The sequence below is a fragment of the Oncorhynchus keta genome, chromosome 18 (assembly GCF_023373465.1).
Source record: "Oncorhynchus keta strain PuntledgeMale-10-30-2019 chromosome 18, Oket_V2, whole genome shotgun sequence".
NCBI lineage: Eukaryota > Metazoa > Chordata > Actinopteri > Salmoniformes > Salmonidae > Oncorhynchus > Oncorhynchus keta.
In genome coordinates, this window is record NC_068438.1 from 9,998,041 (window position 1) to 10,017,124 (window position 19,084).

Below are 19,084 nucleotides of genomic sequence, written 5' to 3' on the forward strand. Positions count from 1 at the left end.
AAAGAAAAATGATACAATTAATAATTTTTCCAACTTGACACTCATTGGCCTTGGCTCATTTTCTGCGAAGAACTTGTAAAATAGCACATTTTCATTGAGTGTATGCTGTGCACCCCTCTACACACAGTGGTGGAAAAAAGTACTCAATTGTCATACTTGAGTAAAAGTAAAGATAGCTTAATAGAAAATGACTCAAGTAAAAGTGAAAGTCACCCAGTAAAATACTACTTGAGTAAAAGTCTAAAAGTATTTGGTTTTAAATATACTTAATTATCAAAAGTAAATGGAATTGCTCAAATGTACTTAAGTATCAAAAATAGATTACAAATCATTTAAACTTCCTTATATTAAGCAAACCAGACGACACAGTTGAATTGTTTTATTTTATTGACGGATAGCCAGGGGCACACAGCAACACTCAGACATAGTTTACAAACGAAGCGGAAAACAAGGGATGACCAGGGATGTTCTCTTGATAAGTGTGTGAATTGGACCATTTTCCTGTCAACAAGTAACGAGTACTTTTGGGTGTCAGGGAAAATGTATGGAGTAAAAAGTACATTATTTCCTTTAGGAATGTAGTGAAGTAAAAATAAAAGTTTCCATAAATATAAATAGTAAAGTAACTTACAGATACCCCAAAAAACTACATAAGTAGTATTTTGAAGTACTTTACACCACTGCCTACACATTTCTATTACATATGTGGTGTTCGGGTCCACTGGACTCGAGGGTAATAAAAATGTAGAAAAGTGTGTGTGTAGGTGAAAACAAGAAAAAATGAAACAAAAAGGTTTGCTGTGTGCCTTCACTCTGTCTTCCTCCTCCCTGGGCCTGCTGTTTCAACATAGCACCAAGAACCTGTCTGTCACCCTGCCTGTCTGCCTGTCTCCTGCTTTTCTTGCACTCTTTACCTTTTGTAGTGTGTGAAGCTACAAAATGTCTTGCGGGAACCTGCACAATGTTATTACAATACATTGTAAAAAATGCAGTATTTTACCACACCCTACCCCAGCCAGGTGCAAATTAGGGGAGGGACACAACAACAAATAACTTTGCATGTGTGGCTCCTTACCACAATCAATCAGTATGGCAAAAATAATCTTTGCTCAGAGGGCCTTGTATTTTTGTAGAGAGAGAAGCTAGTGTGGAATGAGCGTCTTCCACTTTTGAAGATGAAGAATTTTCAGAATATGAGGATCATGTCTCTGTCAATTCGAAGTCTGACAGTGAGTTGGAAGAAGAGGTTGAAATTGACCCTCAGCCAGCCCCAGGACCAGCCCGTCAGCAACCAGCTCATCTGCAGCCTGCAGGAGAAATATGCATGTCAAAAAATAGTGAAATTAAATTGTCTTCTTACCCAAGGAACGAGCCACCTCGCATGGCTGCCAATGTGATAAGGATGCAACCAGGGCCAACGAGGATGGCGGTTGCTCATGTGCAGGACATAAAGTCTGCTTTTGAACTGTTCATTCCAGACATCATCCAGAAAATCATTCTGGACTGCTCTAATTTGGAGGGAAGGTGTGTTTTTGGAGAGAGATTGAAGGAGATGAACCAAACTCATTTACATGCATACTTAGGGGTTCTTATCCTTGCTGGTGTTTTCAAATCCAATGGGGAATCCACAGAATCGATGTGGGATGCAGAAACTGGCAGAGAACATTCCTGCGCAATAATAATGTCGTTGGAAAACTTCAACATTATCTCTAGGATTATCTGCTTTGATAACCCGAGACACCAGACCAGCTCGGCGGCATTGAGACAAGCTAGCTACAATCAGGTCAGTGTGGGAAAGGTGAGTGGACTGCCTTCCCCTGTTTTACAACCCTGGACCCAACGTTACTGTTGATGAGCAGCTTAAGCCATTTAGGGGCCGCTGCCCCTTCAGACAGTACATACCGTCTAAAAATATGGAATCAATATCTGGGCTGCCTGTGATGCTGCTTCATCATATGCATGGAACTTGCAAGTGTATACAGGGAAACCAGATGAAGGAGCCCCTGAGAGGAACCAAGGGATGTGGGATGTCCTGGACGTAACACAGGGACTCCATCGCCACAACATCACATGTAATCACTTTTTTACTTCGCACAAGCTGGGACAGGAGCTCCTCAAGAGGAAGCTGACGATGGTATGAACAGTATGAAAAAACAAGCCAGAGCTCCCACCTCAGCTGTTGAATACATGTAACTGGCCTATCAATTTCTCTAGGTTTGTGTTCACGGCCGACACATCCCTAGTGTCCTACGTACCAAAGACAGACAAAACTGTGGTACTCATGAGTACGCTGCATAGGGATGGGAGAATCTGTGGCCAGTAACATCAAAAAACAGAAATCATAATGAATTACAATGCCACAAAAAGAGGGGTGGACAACTTAGACAAGCTGATGACTGGCTACAGCTGTAAAAGAAGAACACTACGCTGGCCACTTGTGATATTCTTCAACATCTTAGCGTACAACGCGTTTGTCATCTGGATGGTGGGGAACACAGATTGGATAATTGTGATCTAGCAGAGGTAAATGTCAAATATTAACCATGCTGTCTATGAGTCAACACCGAAGTATGAAATATTTTTGCATAAATTGTTATGGATGTATTGTTTTAAAAAACCCGCAAACAGTGGGTGAATAAGAAAAACATGAACACAAGGGTTAAAACAGTCAAATAGTACTACATGGTTACAGAGGTGGGGTTATAGGATAGCCCTCTCATAGTATTGTTTTGTAGGGTCTTTGATGGGCAAGCAGCTTTCTGCTATGAGAACAAGAGGACAAATATGCAAAACATAGTATAACATTACATACAGTAGTTGTCGTCTGAGGTATTAGGTATTCTACCTGACATAGAATCAGCCTCGGCCGATTTGATTCAACGTTTCATGTTTGCGGGAGTATTATCTTTCAAAATATCCGGATTAAAATGATTCCTTGTGGCCAGATACCGCGACAGATATAATTATTTTCCAAATACATTTTTTTCCCCCCATATATATGGGAAGGATAGAGGGAAAAAATGAATAATAAGAAATATATTAAAACTGAAGCTCAGGGTCTATCAGCTTACCAACTCTTTAATTCTAGCTGGGTTTAAGGTCTCCAGTGAAGTATTACATGTGAGTAATACAGTCAAGATGTGACAGGAGCACTATGACAGTTCAACCTGGCCTGCTGGACAGTGATCTCTGCATATCATAATCATCTTTAATCCCAAATAATCTTTCAATAAACCCTTAATACCGGTGTCAAATCTCAGATCTTTCAGACACGTTTTTGTCTTGCAGATGCAATTACATCCTTTAATCTCTCAACTGATATGAAGGGACAGAACTAAAAGGAAATTGTCCAGATATACAGTATAGGTGGGGGAAGTCATAACACAAGCCAAATAGTCAGATATCGTATTAAAGTTGTTTTGAATCATGAAAACAGATATGTGTTGTCATGGAAGGGATTTAAGTACTACACAGCTTCCAGGGTATCTGTAATTGGTTGTTTGCTTCTGGCCTGTAAAATCCATCTTGCCCTTTAATTCACCTCAAAACAAATGAATGCCGATCGGCAGTCGAAGACAATACTGTCTGCCTCATCTGGCAGCAGGTAGCTAGCTGTATGCTAAAACAGGCTTTCCTAAGGTATCTTTACTTTTACTCAAGTAGAACAAATTGGGTACCATCAAGTGCTATGATGAAACTGGCTCTCTTGAGCACCGCCACAGGAAAGGAGGACCCAGACTTACCTCTGCTGCAGAGGATAAATTCATTAGTTACCAGCCTCAGAAATTGCTGCCCAAATTAAGTAACAGACACAACGGTTCAAAAGAGACTGCATGAATCAGGCCTTCATGGTCAAATTGCACTTAGTGGGACTATCATGTTTTTCAACAGGACAATGACCCAACACACCTCCAGGTTGTGTAAGGGCTATTTGACCAAGAAGGAGAGTAATGGAGTGCTACATCAGAGGTTCTGGCCTCCACCCAATTGAGATGGTTTGGGATGAGTTGGACCAGAGTGAAGGAAAAGCAGCCAACAAGTGCTCAACATGTGGGAACTCCTTCAAGACTGTTGGAAAAGCATTCCTCATGAAGCTGGTTGACAGAATGTCAAGAATGTACAAAGCTGTCATCAAGGCAAAGGGTGGCTACTTTGAAGATCTAAAATATAGATTATGTTTCATGGAAACATGGCTCTCTCAGGATATGTTGTCGGAGTCGGTACAGCCACTGGGTTTCTTCTTGTGTCGCGCCGACAGAATACACATCTCTCTGGGAAGAAGGGCAGTGGGTATATGCTTCATAATTAACATACATGAACTCAAGTTCTTCTGTTCACCTTACCAAGAATTCCTTATTCAAATGCCAACCATTTAGTTAACAATATTTTGGTTACTACATGATTCCATGTGTAATTTCATAGTTGAGGTCTTCACTATTATTCTACAATGTAGAAAATAGTCAAAGTAAAGAAAAACCCTTGACTGAGTAGGTGTCCAAATATTTGACTAGTACTGTATATTTATATTGAATTAAACTGAACTCAGTTGAATTACCTGGGCGCTCATTTTATTGAATAGACAAACAATACCAACTATAAAGACATACTGAAGGACCGTGAAAGTACAGTATGAATAAGGTATTGCATGAGAAAAAAAAATCCCTGTTCCATCTAAGTAGGAAATTATGAGACAAATGTTATGAAGGGGGCTAATTTAACAGGCCCTGTTTAAAGCATCATGGATGTAAATAAATAGATAAATATCCCAACTTTGTTAGTCCACATTAGTAAATGAGTTGTGAAACATGGCGATAACTTCATCATAGAGCAGCGATGGTAAAACACAAACAACTTTTACATCTGGGTCACATTCAAGATCTTGACAGTAATCCGTTTTCAATATGCGAACGACATGGGACAATTCTTATCAATAGTTTTGTGGTCATGTCAACTTCCACTCAACCCCTTTGATTTCTGTTTTGAAGTCCACTGGTGGGTCAGATAAGGGATTGTTCTCCAGGAAAGTATTTTGTTGATAAGAACACTGACTGGTGCTATGGTTCTCCTAGCTCTCCCTCCATGGTCCGTACCAGAACATACAGCTCTGCCAGGCCGACGACGGACGCAGCAATCACTGCAGATATCACCCTCTGAAACACACAAGCAAACATGTCAACAAAGATACTGATTCTTAAACAGGGTTAAAGGGTTTTGAAATTAAGCTTACTTCTTGATTACATTTTCAAACAATATTTTTGTCCATGTACAACACAATGCAGTACTAGCTTAACCCTTGCTTATCATGCAATCAAGGTTAAGTGACACGATTAATCTCGTCAGGCAATAGGGGTTTATACTTGCCCAGCTTGTAAGAGAGGGATTTTTGTATGGATTCTTACCGCCGCTGTCTCTGTGAAGAGGTATTGACTGCCGAGATAGGCGCAAGCGAACGTCGCCGCCACTGTCACTAGGAAGTTTAAGACCGTCACAACTGCAGCTTTGGCTGAGCGCACTAGACAGACCACACACACACACACACACACACACACACATACACACACACACACACACACACACACACAGTTGAGGTAAAGGTAGATGATGAGGATAGTAAGAAACTTAGAGACAGATTGCATGCAAGTGTTTGTAACCATAGCAACCTTCTCTCCCAAAGTCTGCCAGTGTCTCACGACGATTCATTTGCTGGGGGGGAAAGAGAAGTACTCACATGAATCAACAACAACCCAAACATTAAACACTACCATGCATTTAAGCTGGCTGCCATATGTTACTCGAATACATACAGTAGGCTACATTTTGAGTGTGCACTGTGCAATTCACCTGAGTGTTTACATTCCGTGTGATCCTGTTGTATTCTTCATTGGCCAACTTGGCTTTGATTCGTTCCAGACGAGCCACAAGCATAGGGTTCTGTCACAAAGAGGGTGTACGACTTTAATGTTGTCCTCGTGATGGAGACAAAATGAGGGGACTGAAGGAATAACCATAGATCGAGGTCTTACTTACTCTGGGGGGCATTTCAACCTTAGGCAGGTGCAATGAGCTGTCCTCCAACAACTCATGAAGGTAGAAAGGTTGACCTGAGAAGAAGGAAAAGCACACAGGCTAGTACTTAATTCATGAAATGCAAGATGTGTGTTGTATAACTTTATACATACCATTGTCTTGCAGACATTTATTAAGTTTTCTAGCAGTTCTGAAGGACAGAGTTGATGGTGGTTCCTGTTGAAGAATATCCTCCACTTCTTTCTGTAGCTCCGTTGGAACTGAAAACTCATCGTTCTCCAGCAAGTCTTTTACCCTCTCTCGAAATGTGTTTCCAATCACAAAAGACGACGCCATTCTCTTTAGATAACGTTAACTGTCAAACTGATGTAGCTAGCTACAATGAACTGTGCTGACAAGTGGCTGTATTAGCTAATTGTTATTCTCCCGTAGCTGGCTGAGCCGAGTTTGCCAGCTGATCTAGCCAGCTGCAAGCGGAGAAGGCTCTAGCTACAAGGCTAGCAAGCAGCTAACGTCTTTAGCTAGTAAACCCACGACCAGGAGGAAACGTTGACAGTTTATACAGATTATCCATTGCCAATTCTTCACAAATTGATACATTTAGCATTCATCTAATCATCGTATCAATTACCCATTTTAAGTTGTCCGACAATGATGACCGTTTCGTTAATTTTACAAGCTAGCAGTAACGACAACAGAAAGAGGAAGCAGCCAGAGTTGACTTTGAAGCATCTATGTTTACCTTGTGACAGGATCTGACGTAAGAGCTACTGCCACTCAAAAATAAATACCAAAAATACGAATAAATAAATAAATAAAAATACCAAAAATACTGTACTTTCAAACATAGTTTCCCACAATAAGTTGAGTGAATTTTAGCCCATTCCTCCTGACAGAGCTGGTGTAACTGAGTCAGGTTTGTAGGCCTCCTTGCTCACACACGCTTTTTCAGTTCTGCCCACACATTTTCTATAGGATTGATGTCAAGGCTTTGTAATGGCCACTCCAATACCTTGACTTTGTTGTCCTTAAGCCATTTTGCCACAACTTTGGAAGTATGCTTGGGGTCATTGTCCGTTTGGAAGACCTATTTGTGACCAAGCTTTAACAGATGTCTTGAGATGTTGCTTCAATATATCCACATAATTTTCCTGCCTCATAATGTCAGCTATTTTGTGAAGTGCACCAGTCCCTCCTGCAGTAAAGCACCCCCACAACATGATGCTGCCATCCCCGTGCTTCACGGTTGGGATGGTGTTCTTCGGCTTGCAAGCCTCCCACTTTTTCCTCCAAACATAAGGATGGTCATTATGGAAAAACAGTTCTATTTTTGTTTTATCAGACCAGAGGACATTTCTCCAAAAGGTATGATCTTTGTCCCCATGTGCAGTTGCAAACCTTAGTCTGGCTTTTTTATAGCAGTTTTGGAGCAGTGGTTTCTTCCTTGCTGAGTGGCCTTTCAGGTTATGTCGATATAGGACTCGTTTCACTATGGATAATAGATACTTTTGTACCTGTTTCCTCCAGCATCTTCACAAGGTCCTTTGCTGTTGTTCTTGGATTGATTTGTACTTTTCACACCAAAGTATGTTCATCTCTAGGAGACAGAACGCCTCTCCTTCCTGAGCGGTATCACGGCTGCGTGGTCCCATGGTGTTTATACTTGCGTACTATTGTTTGTACAGATGAATGTAGTACCTTCAGGCATTTGGAAATTGCTCCCAAGGATGAACCAGACTTGTTGAGGTCTACAATTATTTTTCTGAGGTCCTGGCTGATTTCTTTTGATTTTCCCATGATGCCAAGCAAAGAGGCACTGAGTTACAAGGTAGGCCTTGAAACACATCCACAGGTACACCTCCAATTGACTCCAATGATGTCAATTAGCCTATCAGAAGCTTCTAAAGCCATTACATAACTTTCTGGAATTTTCCAAGCTGTTTAAAGGCAGTCAACTTCATGTATGTACACTTCTGACCCACTAGAATTGTGATACAATTAGTTATAAGTGTAATAATGTGTCTGTAAACAATTGTTGGAAATACGACTTGTGTCATGCACAAAGTAGATGTCCTAACCGACTTGCCAAATCTATAGTGGAGTGGTTGAAAAATGAGTTTTAATGACTCCAACCTAAGTGTATGTAAACTTCCGACTTCAATTGTACATAGTCATTGAACACTGGTCACTTTAATAATGTTTACATACAGTTTTACCCACTTTACATATATATACTGTATTCTTGTCATGGCTCATCCTATATAACTATTGCTGTACATACATTTTCTATTTACCATTGACATACACACAGAAACTTCATAAAGTATTCAGACCCCTTGACTTTTTCCATATTTTGTTACGTTACAGCCTTATTCTAAAATGGATTCATTAAATAAAAATTGTCAGCAATCTACACACAATAAATACCCCACAATGACAAAGTGAAAACAGGTATTTGATCTTATTTACTTAAGTATTCAGACCCTTTGCTATGAGACTGGAAATTGAGCTAAGATGCTTCCTGTTTCCATTGATCATCCTTGAGATGTTTCTACAACTTGATTTAACTAGGCAAGTCAGTTAAGAACAAATTCTTATTTACAATGACGGCCTACACCGGCAAATCCCGGACGATGATGGGTCAAATGTGCGCCACACTATGGGACTCCCAATCACAGCCGGTTGTGATACAACCTGGATTTGAACCAGGGTGTCGGTAGTGACACCTCTAGCACTGAGATCCAGTGCCTTTAACCTCTGTGCCACTCGGGAGCCCATTGGACAATGCAGTGGCCCAGCCAGAGCCTGAACCCGATCGAACATCTCTGGAGAGACATGAAAATAGCTGTGCAGCAACACTCCCCATCCAACCTGACAGAGCTTGAGAGGATCTGCAGAGAAGGATGAGATAAACTCCCCAAATACAGGTGTGATAAGCTTGTAGCATCATACCCAAGAATCAAGGCTGTAATCACTGCCAAATGTGTTTCAACAAAGTACTGAGTAAAGGGTCTGAATACTTATGTAAATGTGATATTTCAGTATTTTTATTTTTTATACATTTGAAAAAATATAACTTTTTGCCTTGTCATTATGGGGTATTGTGTGTAGATTGGTGAGGGGAAAAATTATTTAATCAATTTTAGAATAAAGCTGTAACCTAAAAAAATGTGGGGGAAAATATCAAAGGATCTGAATACTTTCCGAAGACACTGCATATATTTATATCACGGATTGTGGTCCGGAAGCTAACTTCCTGGAATTCTATCCATTTTGCCATGGTGTTTTGTACTGCGTATTTGAAAACTGTATACTTAACATAGCTCATTCTATTATTTCTACTACTGTACATTGCATTGATTTATTTGACCAGGTAAGATGACTGAGAACACATTCTCATGTACAGCAAGCACCTAGGGAATAGTTACAGGGGGATGAATGAGCCAATTGGATGCTGGGGATGATTAAGTGGCCATGATGGTATGAGGGCCAAATTGGGAATTTAACCAGGACACCGGGGTTAACACCCCTAGAGTCCACGGAGAGACAGGATACCCGTTTAACCTCCCATCGGAAAGACGGGACTCTACACAGAGCAATGTACCCAATCACTGCCCTGGGTCATTGGGATATTTTTTATTTTAGACCAGAGGAAAGAGGGCCTCTTACTGGCACTCCAACAGCATCTGGTATCCCATCCAGGGACTAACCCTGCAAAGTTACAGAGGCAAGCCAGCAGTGGGATGCAGGGTGGTACTTTCTAAGAATGTTATTTAAAAACATATACATTCCATTCTCAGCATCAACAAAACGTTCTGTATCTTGTTGTTTTCGGGTGTGTTGGCCTCGCCCACTAAATGGCCACACCTGATCTTAATAAGTTCTAGTTCTCTTTGAAATTAGGTTTGTTTGGACAGACTAAAATGAACAGCTTTGTATGAGTAAAGAAACAAGGCATGCTAGCTCAATATTGGTGGTGCTGTGGACTAATTCCCAGTGGTGTAAAGCACTTAAGTAAAAATACTTTAAAGTACTACTTAAGTCATTTTGGGGGGGTGGGGTATCTGTACTTTACTGTAGGTTCAAATCTCACTGATGCTGTCACAATAAAAAAAAGTGTTTGCATGATTCACGCCTAAGGAAACTAATTTCCATGTTTTCTATATGTGCTTGGAATTCAAAAAAGTTAACCCAAAATAAGCTAATACACTGAATGTTTCAATAACACCGATTAAGTTAAGAATTTATTCAAAAACTCCAAATAACCTCTCATTTCTGTTCTCATGCAAACACTTAATAAAACCTCCCAGGAAAACTTTAATAGAACCAGAGTAAAACATTCTCAGAACCTCTCTGCAACCTAAAAATAAACATTACCAGAACAGGCAAAATGTTCACTTCCAATCTCAGAACATTTAAAAAACGTTAATATTTACCTGTCAGGAAACTCATGGCTTCGTTCCCAGAACTAAAGAGAAATTAAAAACGTACATTCCCACAACTTCCAAGGAATTGAAGGGATTAAACCAAGGCCTCATGCCTTTTAAAGGGTTAATAAATTGTGTTATGATAAACTGTAAGGTATTCTCTTAGGAGAACCTCTGTGTGTGTGTGTGTGTGTGTGTGTGTGTGTGTGTGTGTGTGTGTGTGTTCACACAAGTTGAGTGATGTGCCCTGCAGACACTATCATAAAGCAGAAACCGCCTACGCTCATACTCCTCCTGTCTGGGTCCCACTGTGACTGTCTGAGGTTCTGAGAACACAAGGCCAAAGTCAGGCCTGATGGAGACCACCACCTGGCAGAAGATGCTTAGACTTACTTGTTGTGAAATGTCACCTTGATATGAACCTATACCTATATAAGCTGCAGGATGTCTTCGACACCTCGCAGAACCTGGGGAGAGCCATCATATACTATACTCTGTACCAGCAGTTGTATTACTAAAGAAGAATCGCAATACTTCAACAAAGAGTCTGTGTTTCCTTTCTACTACCAAATATATAACTTTGATAATTATATAGACCTGATCGTCTGTTGAAGAAATTGACCAACAGAATCAAATCTGCTAGCTGGGTATCTTGTCAAGTTATGGTTTTAGAACTAAAGCTCTGGAAGGTATAACTCGTTCACAGGAAAAGGTATTTCTATTCTGATCCTTACAAAATAACACCTGTTTTAGTGACTGATGGCACTTTTCTAAAATTCTATGACATGTCCCATGATCAGAAACTTTCTTATCCAGATAGTATATTAAAACACATATCTGCACCAAAACAAAAGTACAGAATGCATTGTGTCCTACATATGATAAGGACAGACATACACAAGAAATATAATATTAATTCAAAATAACTTTATTGAAAGAACAAGGTTAGGGAAATATATTTTCATTCAAACCTGATAACAAAGTGCAAGTTAGAGCCTACATTACTATCATAACCGTAACATCCAACACAACCGCTTGCCCTCGCATTCAGGTGACAAACAAGCAAACCACATCTTATTCTCCTTTCTATCTTTCCTGTAACAATGTAAACTATTTCTAGAGTCGTCCTCAAGTACACTGAAGTTTCACTCTTTCTGTTCTGACAATCAGCCAAATGTTAGCTTATTCTTTGATCTGTTTGTGCTATATTAGCCCACTCCTATGGTAACATGGCATGACAACTATCATACATAAGAAATGGGATCATGAATGGAAGGGAATTGTGCAGTTATCAACCTGTTTTCAAGGTGACAAAGTAACATTTTACAATCACAAATTTTGGGGGAAAATATGTAACAATTTAATATATGATAGTCCATAACTGAAATATGTATGATCATGTATTCCTGTAAGTAGTAAGGTCACAAACCAGCTAGACCAGGCAGGATGATTTAATTACCAATCTGACCACAAAGCCTGAGCTTTCATAGTAATCCAATCTATTATCATAAGGTTAGACAAAATACCAAAAGTGCTGCTCGTTCATCCTCGTTGATTCACTTGTGTAGGAGAGGCAGGTTCTTCCTATGCTGAAAGACAAATTTCAGAAAAATATGTTAGTTAAACATGTATTCATTCATCTCCTATAGCTAGTTATTGCCTGTTGTTAGCTGCAGATGTACTTCAATTAAGTACAAGCTTGGGCTCCCGAGTGGCGCAGCAGTCTAAGGCACTGCATCTTAGTGCAAGAGGCGACACTACAGCCTGGTATCACATCCAGCCGTGATTGGAAGTCCCAATGGCGCACAATTGGCCCAGCGTCGTCTGGGTTTGGCAGTGGTTGTAAATAAGAATTTGCTCTTGAGACTCTAGGGGCAGTATTTCATTATTGGATAAAAAAACGTGCCTGTTTTAAGCGCAATATTTTGTCACGAAAAGATGCTCGATTATGCATATAATTGGCAGCTTTGGAAAGAAAACACTCTGACGTTTCCAAAACTGCAAAGATATTATCTGAGTGCCACAGAACTCATGCCACAGGCAAAACCAAGATGAAACCTCAAACAGGAAATGAGCAGAATTTTTGAGGCTCTGTTTTCCATTGTCTCCTTATATGGCTGTGAATGTGCCATGGACGAGCCTAAGCTTTCTGCCGTTTGCCCAAGGTGTCTGCGGCATTGTGACGTATTTGTAGGTATATCATTGGAAGATTGGCCATAAGAGACTACATTTGCCAGGGGTCCGCCCGGTGTCCTTTGTCTAAATTGGTGCGTAATCTTCAACTGGAGGCATTTTCCATTGAGATTCAGAGGAGAACGCACACTTCCACGAACAATATATCATCGAAGAGATATGTGAAAAACATGTTGAGGATTGATTCTAAACAACGTTTACCATGTTTCAGTCGATATTATGGAGGTAATTTGGAAAAAAGTTTGGCGTTTTGATGACTGAATTTTCGTTTTTTTTGGTAGCCAAACGTGACGCACCAAACGGAGCGATTTCTCCTAAAAAAATCATCTTTCAGGAAAAACTGAACATTTGCTATCTAACTGAGAGTCTCCTCATTGAAAACATCCGAAGTTCTTCAAAGGTAAATGATTTATTTGAATGTTTTTCTTGGTTTTTGTGAAAATGTTGCCTGCTGATGCTAACGCTAAATGCTATGCTAGCTATCAATACTGTTACACAAATGCTTGTTTTGCTATGGTTGAGAAGCATATTTTGAAAATCTGAGATGACAGTGTTGTTAACAAAAGGCTAAGCTTGAGAGCTAGCATATTAATTTCATTTCATTTGCAATTTTCATGAATAGTTAACGTTGCATTATGGTAATGAGCTTGAGGCTGTATTCACGATCCCGGATCCGGGATGACTTGCCACGTTAAATAAAGGATAAAAAATAACGTGAATGAACAACAGAGACAGAATACAATATGCAAATGAATTAATGGGGTATGGCCTCATCTCCGATGAATGCTAATGACATATGCTGGTACCCTTTTGCTGGGAAAGTTAAACGAGCATTCAGACCAGTCTTCCTGATTGAACTTTCGTAAACTACATTAGAATTCACAGAGGTTGCCTGCCCAATACTTATCCTGCTTTCAGTCAAACCAAGCACTGGCAGACACAAGATAACTAGCTAGATTAAAAAACAACATTTAACTTCATAATAGCCCTTATCTTATTCCATGGTCGAACGTTCTAAACACAAGGTTTGGCAATTTCCGGTCAGTCTAGTTGACGATATAACGTTACTACCACTATGTCACAGTTTTTTACTTGGTGTCTTCAGGACTTGCCTCAAATTAATATTAATGATGTACATCAAATTGTTAAATCAGCCTCCGAGACTCCAGCTAGCAAGAATGAAAAGGGGTTCAAGATGTATATAGGAAGCTACATAGACAACTATGAAGGTGAGTACCAAGTCAATGACAGATATGACGTTAGCTAGCTACAATCATTAGCTAGCTAATTGAACTATTAACTGTAGCTAGTTAGTTACTTCGTACAATTATGTAACGTTGACAGAATCTACCTGAGAATGTGTATTTTCGTTAGCTTGGTTAAGTTATGCTTGCTAGCTATATTTTCTAGCTAAAAATAATTGTTATTCATCTCTTCTACACAGTATCTAACAAAGATACATTGACAGGGGAGATCACCGTGAGGGCTGCCTGCCACAGGTCCATGAGGAAGAGTGAAAAGCCGCACAGCATGAGAATAGGGAAAGGTCAGCTACTAGGGACCTTGTTAAACATCTCCTGTGAGACACTGTCATCGGGGTCAAAATGTGTTGGAGACAGTATCAACGTTTAATCTTATCAGTAGATAGATATTAATGATGGGTCCCAATCCCAATGTAGAATTGCCCACTTAACAGGTTATTTGGTAAAGATCTGTTGATGCAGTGTTTGGTAATTGTGTTACTGAGACACAATGTATTCCTGTATAGTTAAGAGCCCCTAGTTCAGAAGACTAGACACTACTATGTTTATTGTTATTTATGGGCCGCATCATTCTTGTTTCTCACTTCAGTCTTTCATCACATTTATCTTCACAGATGGTGTTAAAGCACTCCGTACCAGTGATAGTGGTCCAAAGCCACTGCTCCTGTGTTGCAGGAAGTGCTCTGTGCAATCATCTGGTGGCCCTTCTTTACCAGACAGCGCACTACTCTCAACTAAACATTCCTGCTGCACCACCAGTTCACAGCTGCACAGACACAGAACAGCATTGGCACAAGCCAAGAACACTTGTGAGTCTATCAATATCCATAAAAAAATGCACCTGAAAAGTATTCAGCCTATGTAACAGTAAATCCTTGTTAATTAGGGTGTGAAGCCAGGTCCGGTTGGTGGGATAGAGTTCGGTAAACTTATTAACTTGTGTGCTGATGGAATAAGGTAAGTTGGAGGTTCCTAGAATGGAAACATTATAGAAACATTTTTCTTGTGATTGTATCCAGATAAGCCTAAACACAGTGGCGTCTTTACGATGTAATGACAAAGACTGGGGGGAAATATATAATCTATTAATCTGTATATTTTAATTCATTTTATTTGAACTTTCAGGCTTGTGCTGTTTCTGGAAAAGTTACATGAGTCTTTGTCATAGTAATCTCTCCAACCTGATGTTAAAGGCTTTAAAATGTTTTGCAGAAGTTCTCTCTACAAAGCACTCAATGGATACATGCCTGACATGGACCTTCTCCGCGTCTCAGAAACGTATGCCAACTTTTCTCCACTTCCTGCCCCTCTTGGGACAACAATGGAAATGTCAGCTGACGTTCCCCTGGTTGAGTCCTCCTTTGGGCCAGTGCAATGCGGCAGTGTTCTGTCCTATCAGCTTCCACAGCCAAAGACCCATGAAATTGTGAAGATTGCCGATGCCCCTTCTCCACCAATACTTCCATTAGATGGCTACAGGCTTCAGGCTTCCCAGTGTGCTTACGTCCTTAGCTATCAGGAGCAGTTCCACCTCAAGGCATTCGAGACAACCTACGAGATATCACAAAGTCGAGGTTGCTACAAGGGAGCAGAGCAGCAGCCCGGAATGGCATCAGCTCAGGAAAATGAGAATAATATCCTCTCGTTTCCGAGAGGTTTGCCATGTCTGGGGAGAGACCTCAGCTGACCACCTAGCTGAGCGTATGTTCAAGGAATCTGGGATCTGGATGCAGACCATGGAGACGAAGAAGGGGCTAGCCATGGAGCCAGTGGCTGTACAGGAGTACTGCACACTGAAGAATGTTAACTTCTTTCCGTGTGGCTACGTAGTGCACCCAGGTGCTCCGTGGTTAGGATCCTCTCCAGGTGGAATCATATTTGATCCCAGTGTGAGACCACACTTTGGACTCTTAGAGGTCAAGTTATGTTGACTGCCCTTACCTAAAGATACAGAATGGAGAGCTGAAGTTGAAGAGATCTCATGCTTACTACTGGCAGGTGAAAGGTCAAATCGTTCTCACAGGTTGCAGCTGGTGTGACTTTGTAATCTGTGCACAGGAGGACATCCTAGTTGAAAGGATATTTAAAGATCTACAGGTTTAAAAAACTATAAGAGAGAAGGTTGACCACTTATTTTTACCACTCCTTGCAGAAGTGTCTCTCGCACCCGAATGTATCCCCTGCATGGGCGCCAAGTTTAGTGGTTTTATGAAAAATAAGTATTGATGTTCTTCTATAGTAGAATAGATTTGTTTTAAAAAATGTATTTCAGCAAATGTTCAACAGTTCAGTTAATCAATTACACATCTCTAACATTGTATTAAAGCTTGCATTCTGGCTGTACTGTGTTTACTTGATTTCTTTCCCCCACCCCTGTCACTCATTGCCTAATTAAAGCCAATACAAGCTCCACACAAACTGATATTCACTACAACACAAATGATTGATACATGTCATAGATAAACAAATTATTATTTTGCTGCTAGCAAATAAAAACATGTACATTTACACTGGCTTGGCCCATGCTCTGGACCGGATCAGAGACGGCACAGTCCATAGGCAGCGCACCTTGTCTTTCACCACCCTCAGTCGGAGCAGGACGTTTCAGTCTTCTTTCCCAAACACCAGATCTCTTTTGAATTTGCCAGTTCCATGCGAAGACAGTAGGAACAACACCTCTTTTTAGGTGTTGCTAGCCCCCATTTTTCCCTCATAAAGTCACTGTCGACGAAATGTGTACTTACACACCTTTGTGTGTTTGGTGACAGTAAAGTTTTCACGGCGTACTGCCACTAACCACCTTTTTCTGAGCTCTACATCGACTGGGAAACGATGGAAGCTCACAATACCATTACATTTGGAAGAAACTGAACAGAGGCACTGAACAATGTTCATTAGCACCTCCTTCGCGGGGCTGTAATTTAAACGTAGTAATTGCGAACTATTTCAGCCAGAAATGCATCGACGACAGCTAGTAAGCTAATGATAAAAACAATAGCAGAACTCGCTCCGGAAGTCATCAACCCGGTCTGAAGTAAATTAGAACGTTGGAGGCGGAATAATGCATTTAGCCTATTACCAGCTACTGTAGCTGGATGCGAGTTGACTCACTGAGTGTCGTGAATACGGCGTTAGCGTAACTGCGTTCAAACAGGGCTGCAATGAAAACGAATGGGCCTACAACTAATATGTTAGCCTCAAACTTTGACAAGGCAATGGACAAATAGTATTTGAGACAAGCTGGACAAATAGTATTTGAGACAAGCTGAAAAAACAGACCTCTTCTGGCGCAATCTTTACTTTGTTCCGTGTTACGACGTATCGTACGTAGTTTAATGTACAAACAACGACCTAGCTATACATAATGTGTAGCCAATTTAGATCGCTACAGTAATAACAGCCCGTTTGTACCACTGACGTATATGTTTCGATTAGCATTCGAACCACATTGATTATGAAACATTGAGAATAATGACAAAGATGATGGTAGCAAACGCATGAGCAATCAACATTAACCCAGCTAACTAGCTAGTATGCAGGGTCGTCACGAGTTACCACAGCCATAAACCCTGCCATAAAATGTGATTTTAAACCTAACCTTGTGCCGAACCGTAAATTCATTTGAAGTTTACATGAATTCTTATAGCCAATTTTGACTGTTTGTGCCATCTATTCTTATAGCCAATTTTGACTGTTTGTGCCATCTAGTGGAAACCAGTATAGTATGCAGCTGCCTGTCAGCTAGCTAACGAACCAATAATATGCAGATGGCTGACTAACAATAAAGCTGCCTGATCTGTGAATCAAGCAGGGTGAACAGTTTCAAGTTTTAAAGTCACGTGCACAAGTACAGTGAAATGCCTTTCTTGCAAGTTCTAAACCCAACAATGCAGTGGTCAATATCAACGTAGTACTAAAATAACAAGTTAGAACAAAAACACGACATATATAAATAAGATGAACATGAGAACGTAAGAAGCTATGATACAGGGTCAGTTCCAATACCATATTTACAATGTGCAGGGAGACTGGAGTGACACGCAGATATGTATAGGGGTAAGGTGACTAGGCATCATGATGTATGATAAAACAGTAGCAGCAGCGTAAATGAAGATTGTATGTGAGTGTAGAGTCAATAACAAATGTGTGTGCATGTTATGTGTGTGTTGGAGTGTCAGTGTGAGTGTGCATAGAAAGTGTTTTTTTTATATATATCTTTTTTTTATACAAGGGTCAACTCATATGGTCTGTGTAGCCATTTTCTTCGCTATTTAGTAGTATTATGGCTTGGGGATAGAAGCTGTTCAGGAAGCCTGTTGTTGTCAGACTTGATGCACCGGTACCGCTTGCCGTGCGGAAGCAGAGAGAACAGTCTACGGCTTGGGTGGCTGGAGTCTAACGATGTTCGTTGAAGCTAGCAAAGCAAACAACTTGATACAGTTGAACAAAAAAGTTATGCAAATGTGCCACAACAAAAATGTGTCACATACAGCGGATAGGTGCAGTGAAATATAACGTTAGTCATGTTTTACCTGTGTATGAATGAATGATTCATAGCAAAAGACTGAAAGTAGGCTAAACCATCATTCTCACTCGGCATTAACTTTTATTTTGACTTTCTTGACTGAGCTCTGTGTCGTCGATGGCACCAGTTGAATTCAAGGCAACACATTATTGAAAGCTGTAGCTTGACTTTGCATGTTGTCCATGATGAAAATTTGAGTAATCAAAAGAGCTGTCATTATTTTTTTTATATCCACACAGTAGTGTTAGTAGTTTAGGACAAGATGTGTTTTTTTTTACAGAAGAAGCCCCTCTCTCATTCTAGAGTAGGAGGGTACATATGCAAATATCAAATTAATAGGCAAACGCAAGATGAACGATTATTGGTCCATTATAATCAGATCGCTATGTGACGTTATGTGGCGGCCTAAACTGTCATCCCAAATCCTGTGCCACAACTAAAATTAAACTTTTTAAAGGCCCAGTGCAGTCTAAAATGTGATATTCTTATGTTTTATATATATATTTCCACACTATACGGTTGGCATAATACTGTGAAATTTTGAACAATTGAGTTTTGCAGTAAATTCTTTAATAGACCAACAAGAGAGAATTTCCAAACCTCTTTGCCAAAAACAGCTAGTTTTCCGTTTTCCACTTCTCTCTAAGAAC

General features: G+C 40.3%; 1 protein-coding gene and 1 long non-coding RNA gene across 2 annotated transcripts; both read right to left on the reverse strand.

Moving 5' to 3' along the window:
- Window positions 1-4,546: 4,546 nt before the first annotated feature.
- On the reverse strand, window positions 4,547-6,784 carry LOC118397223 (transmembrane protein 199-like). Its single transcript, XM_035791774.2, has 6 exons — window positions 6,180-6,784; window positions 6,028-6,101; window positions 5,842-5,931; window positions 5,661-5,703; window positions 5,400-5,512; window positions 4,547-5,150 (listed from the first exon to the last, which is right to left on the reverse strand). Exons 1-6 carry the CDS (start codon window positions 6,361-6,363, stop codon window positions 5,055-5,057), a joined length of 600 nt encoding a protein of 199 aa, XP_035647667.1. The 5' UTR covers window positions 6,364-6,784; the 3' UTR covers window positions 4,547-5,054.
- Window positions 6,785-11,361: 4,577 nt separating this feature from the next.
- Window positions 11,362-18,799, reverse strand: LOC118397224 (uncharacterized). Its single transcript, XR_004828376.2, has 2 exons — window positions 16,413-18,799; window positions 11,362-12,043 (listed from the first exon to the last, which is right to left on the reverse strand). It is a non-coding gene; the product is annotated as an uncharacterized LOC118397224 (long non-coding RNA).
- Between the last annotated feature and the right edge of the window lie 285 nt (window positions 18,800-19,084).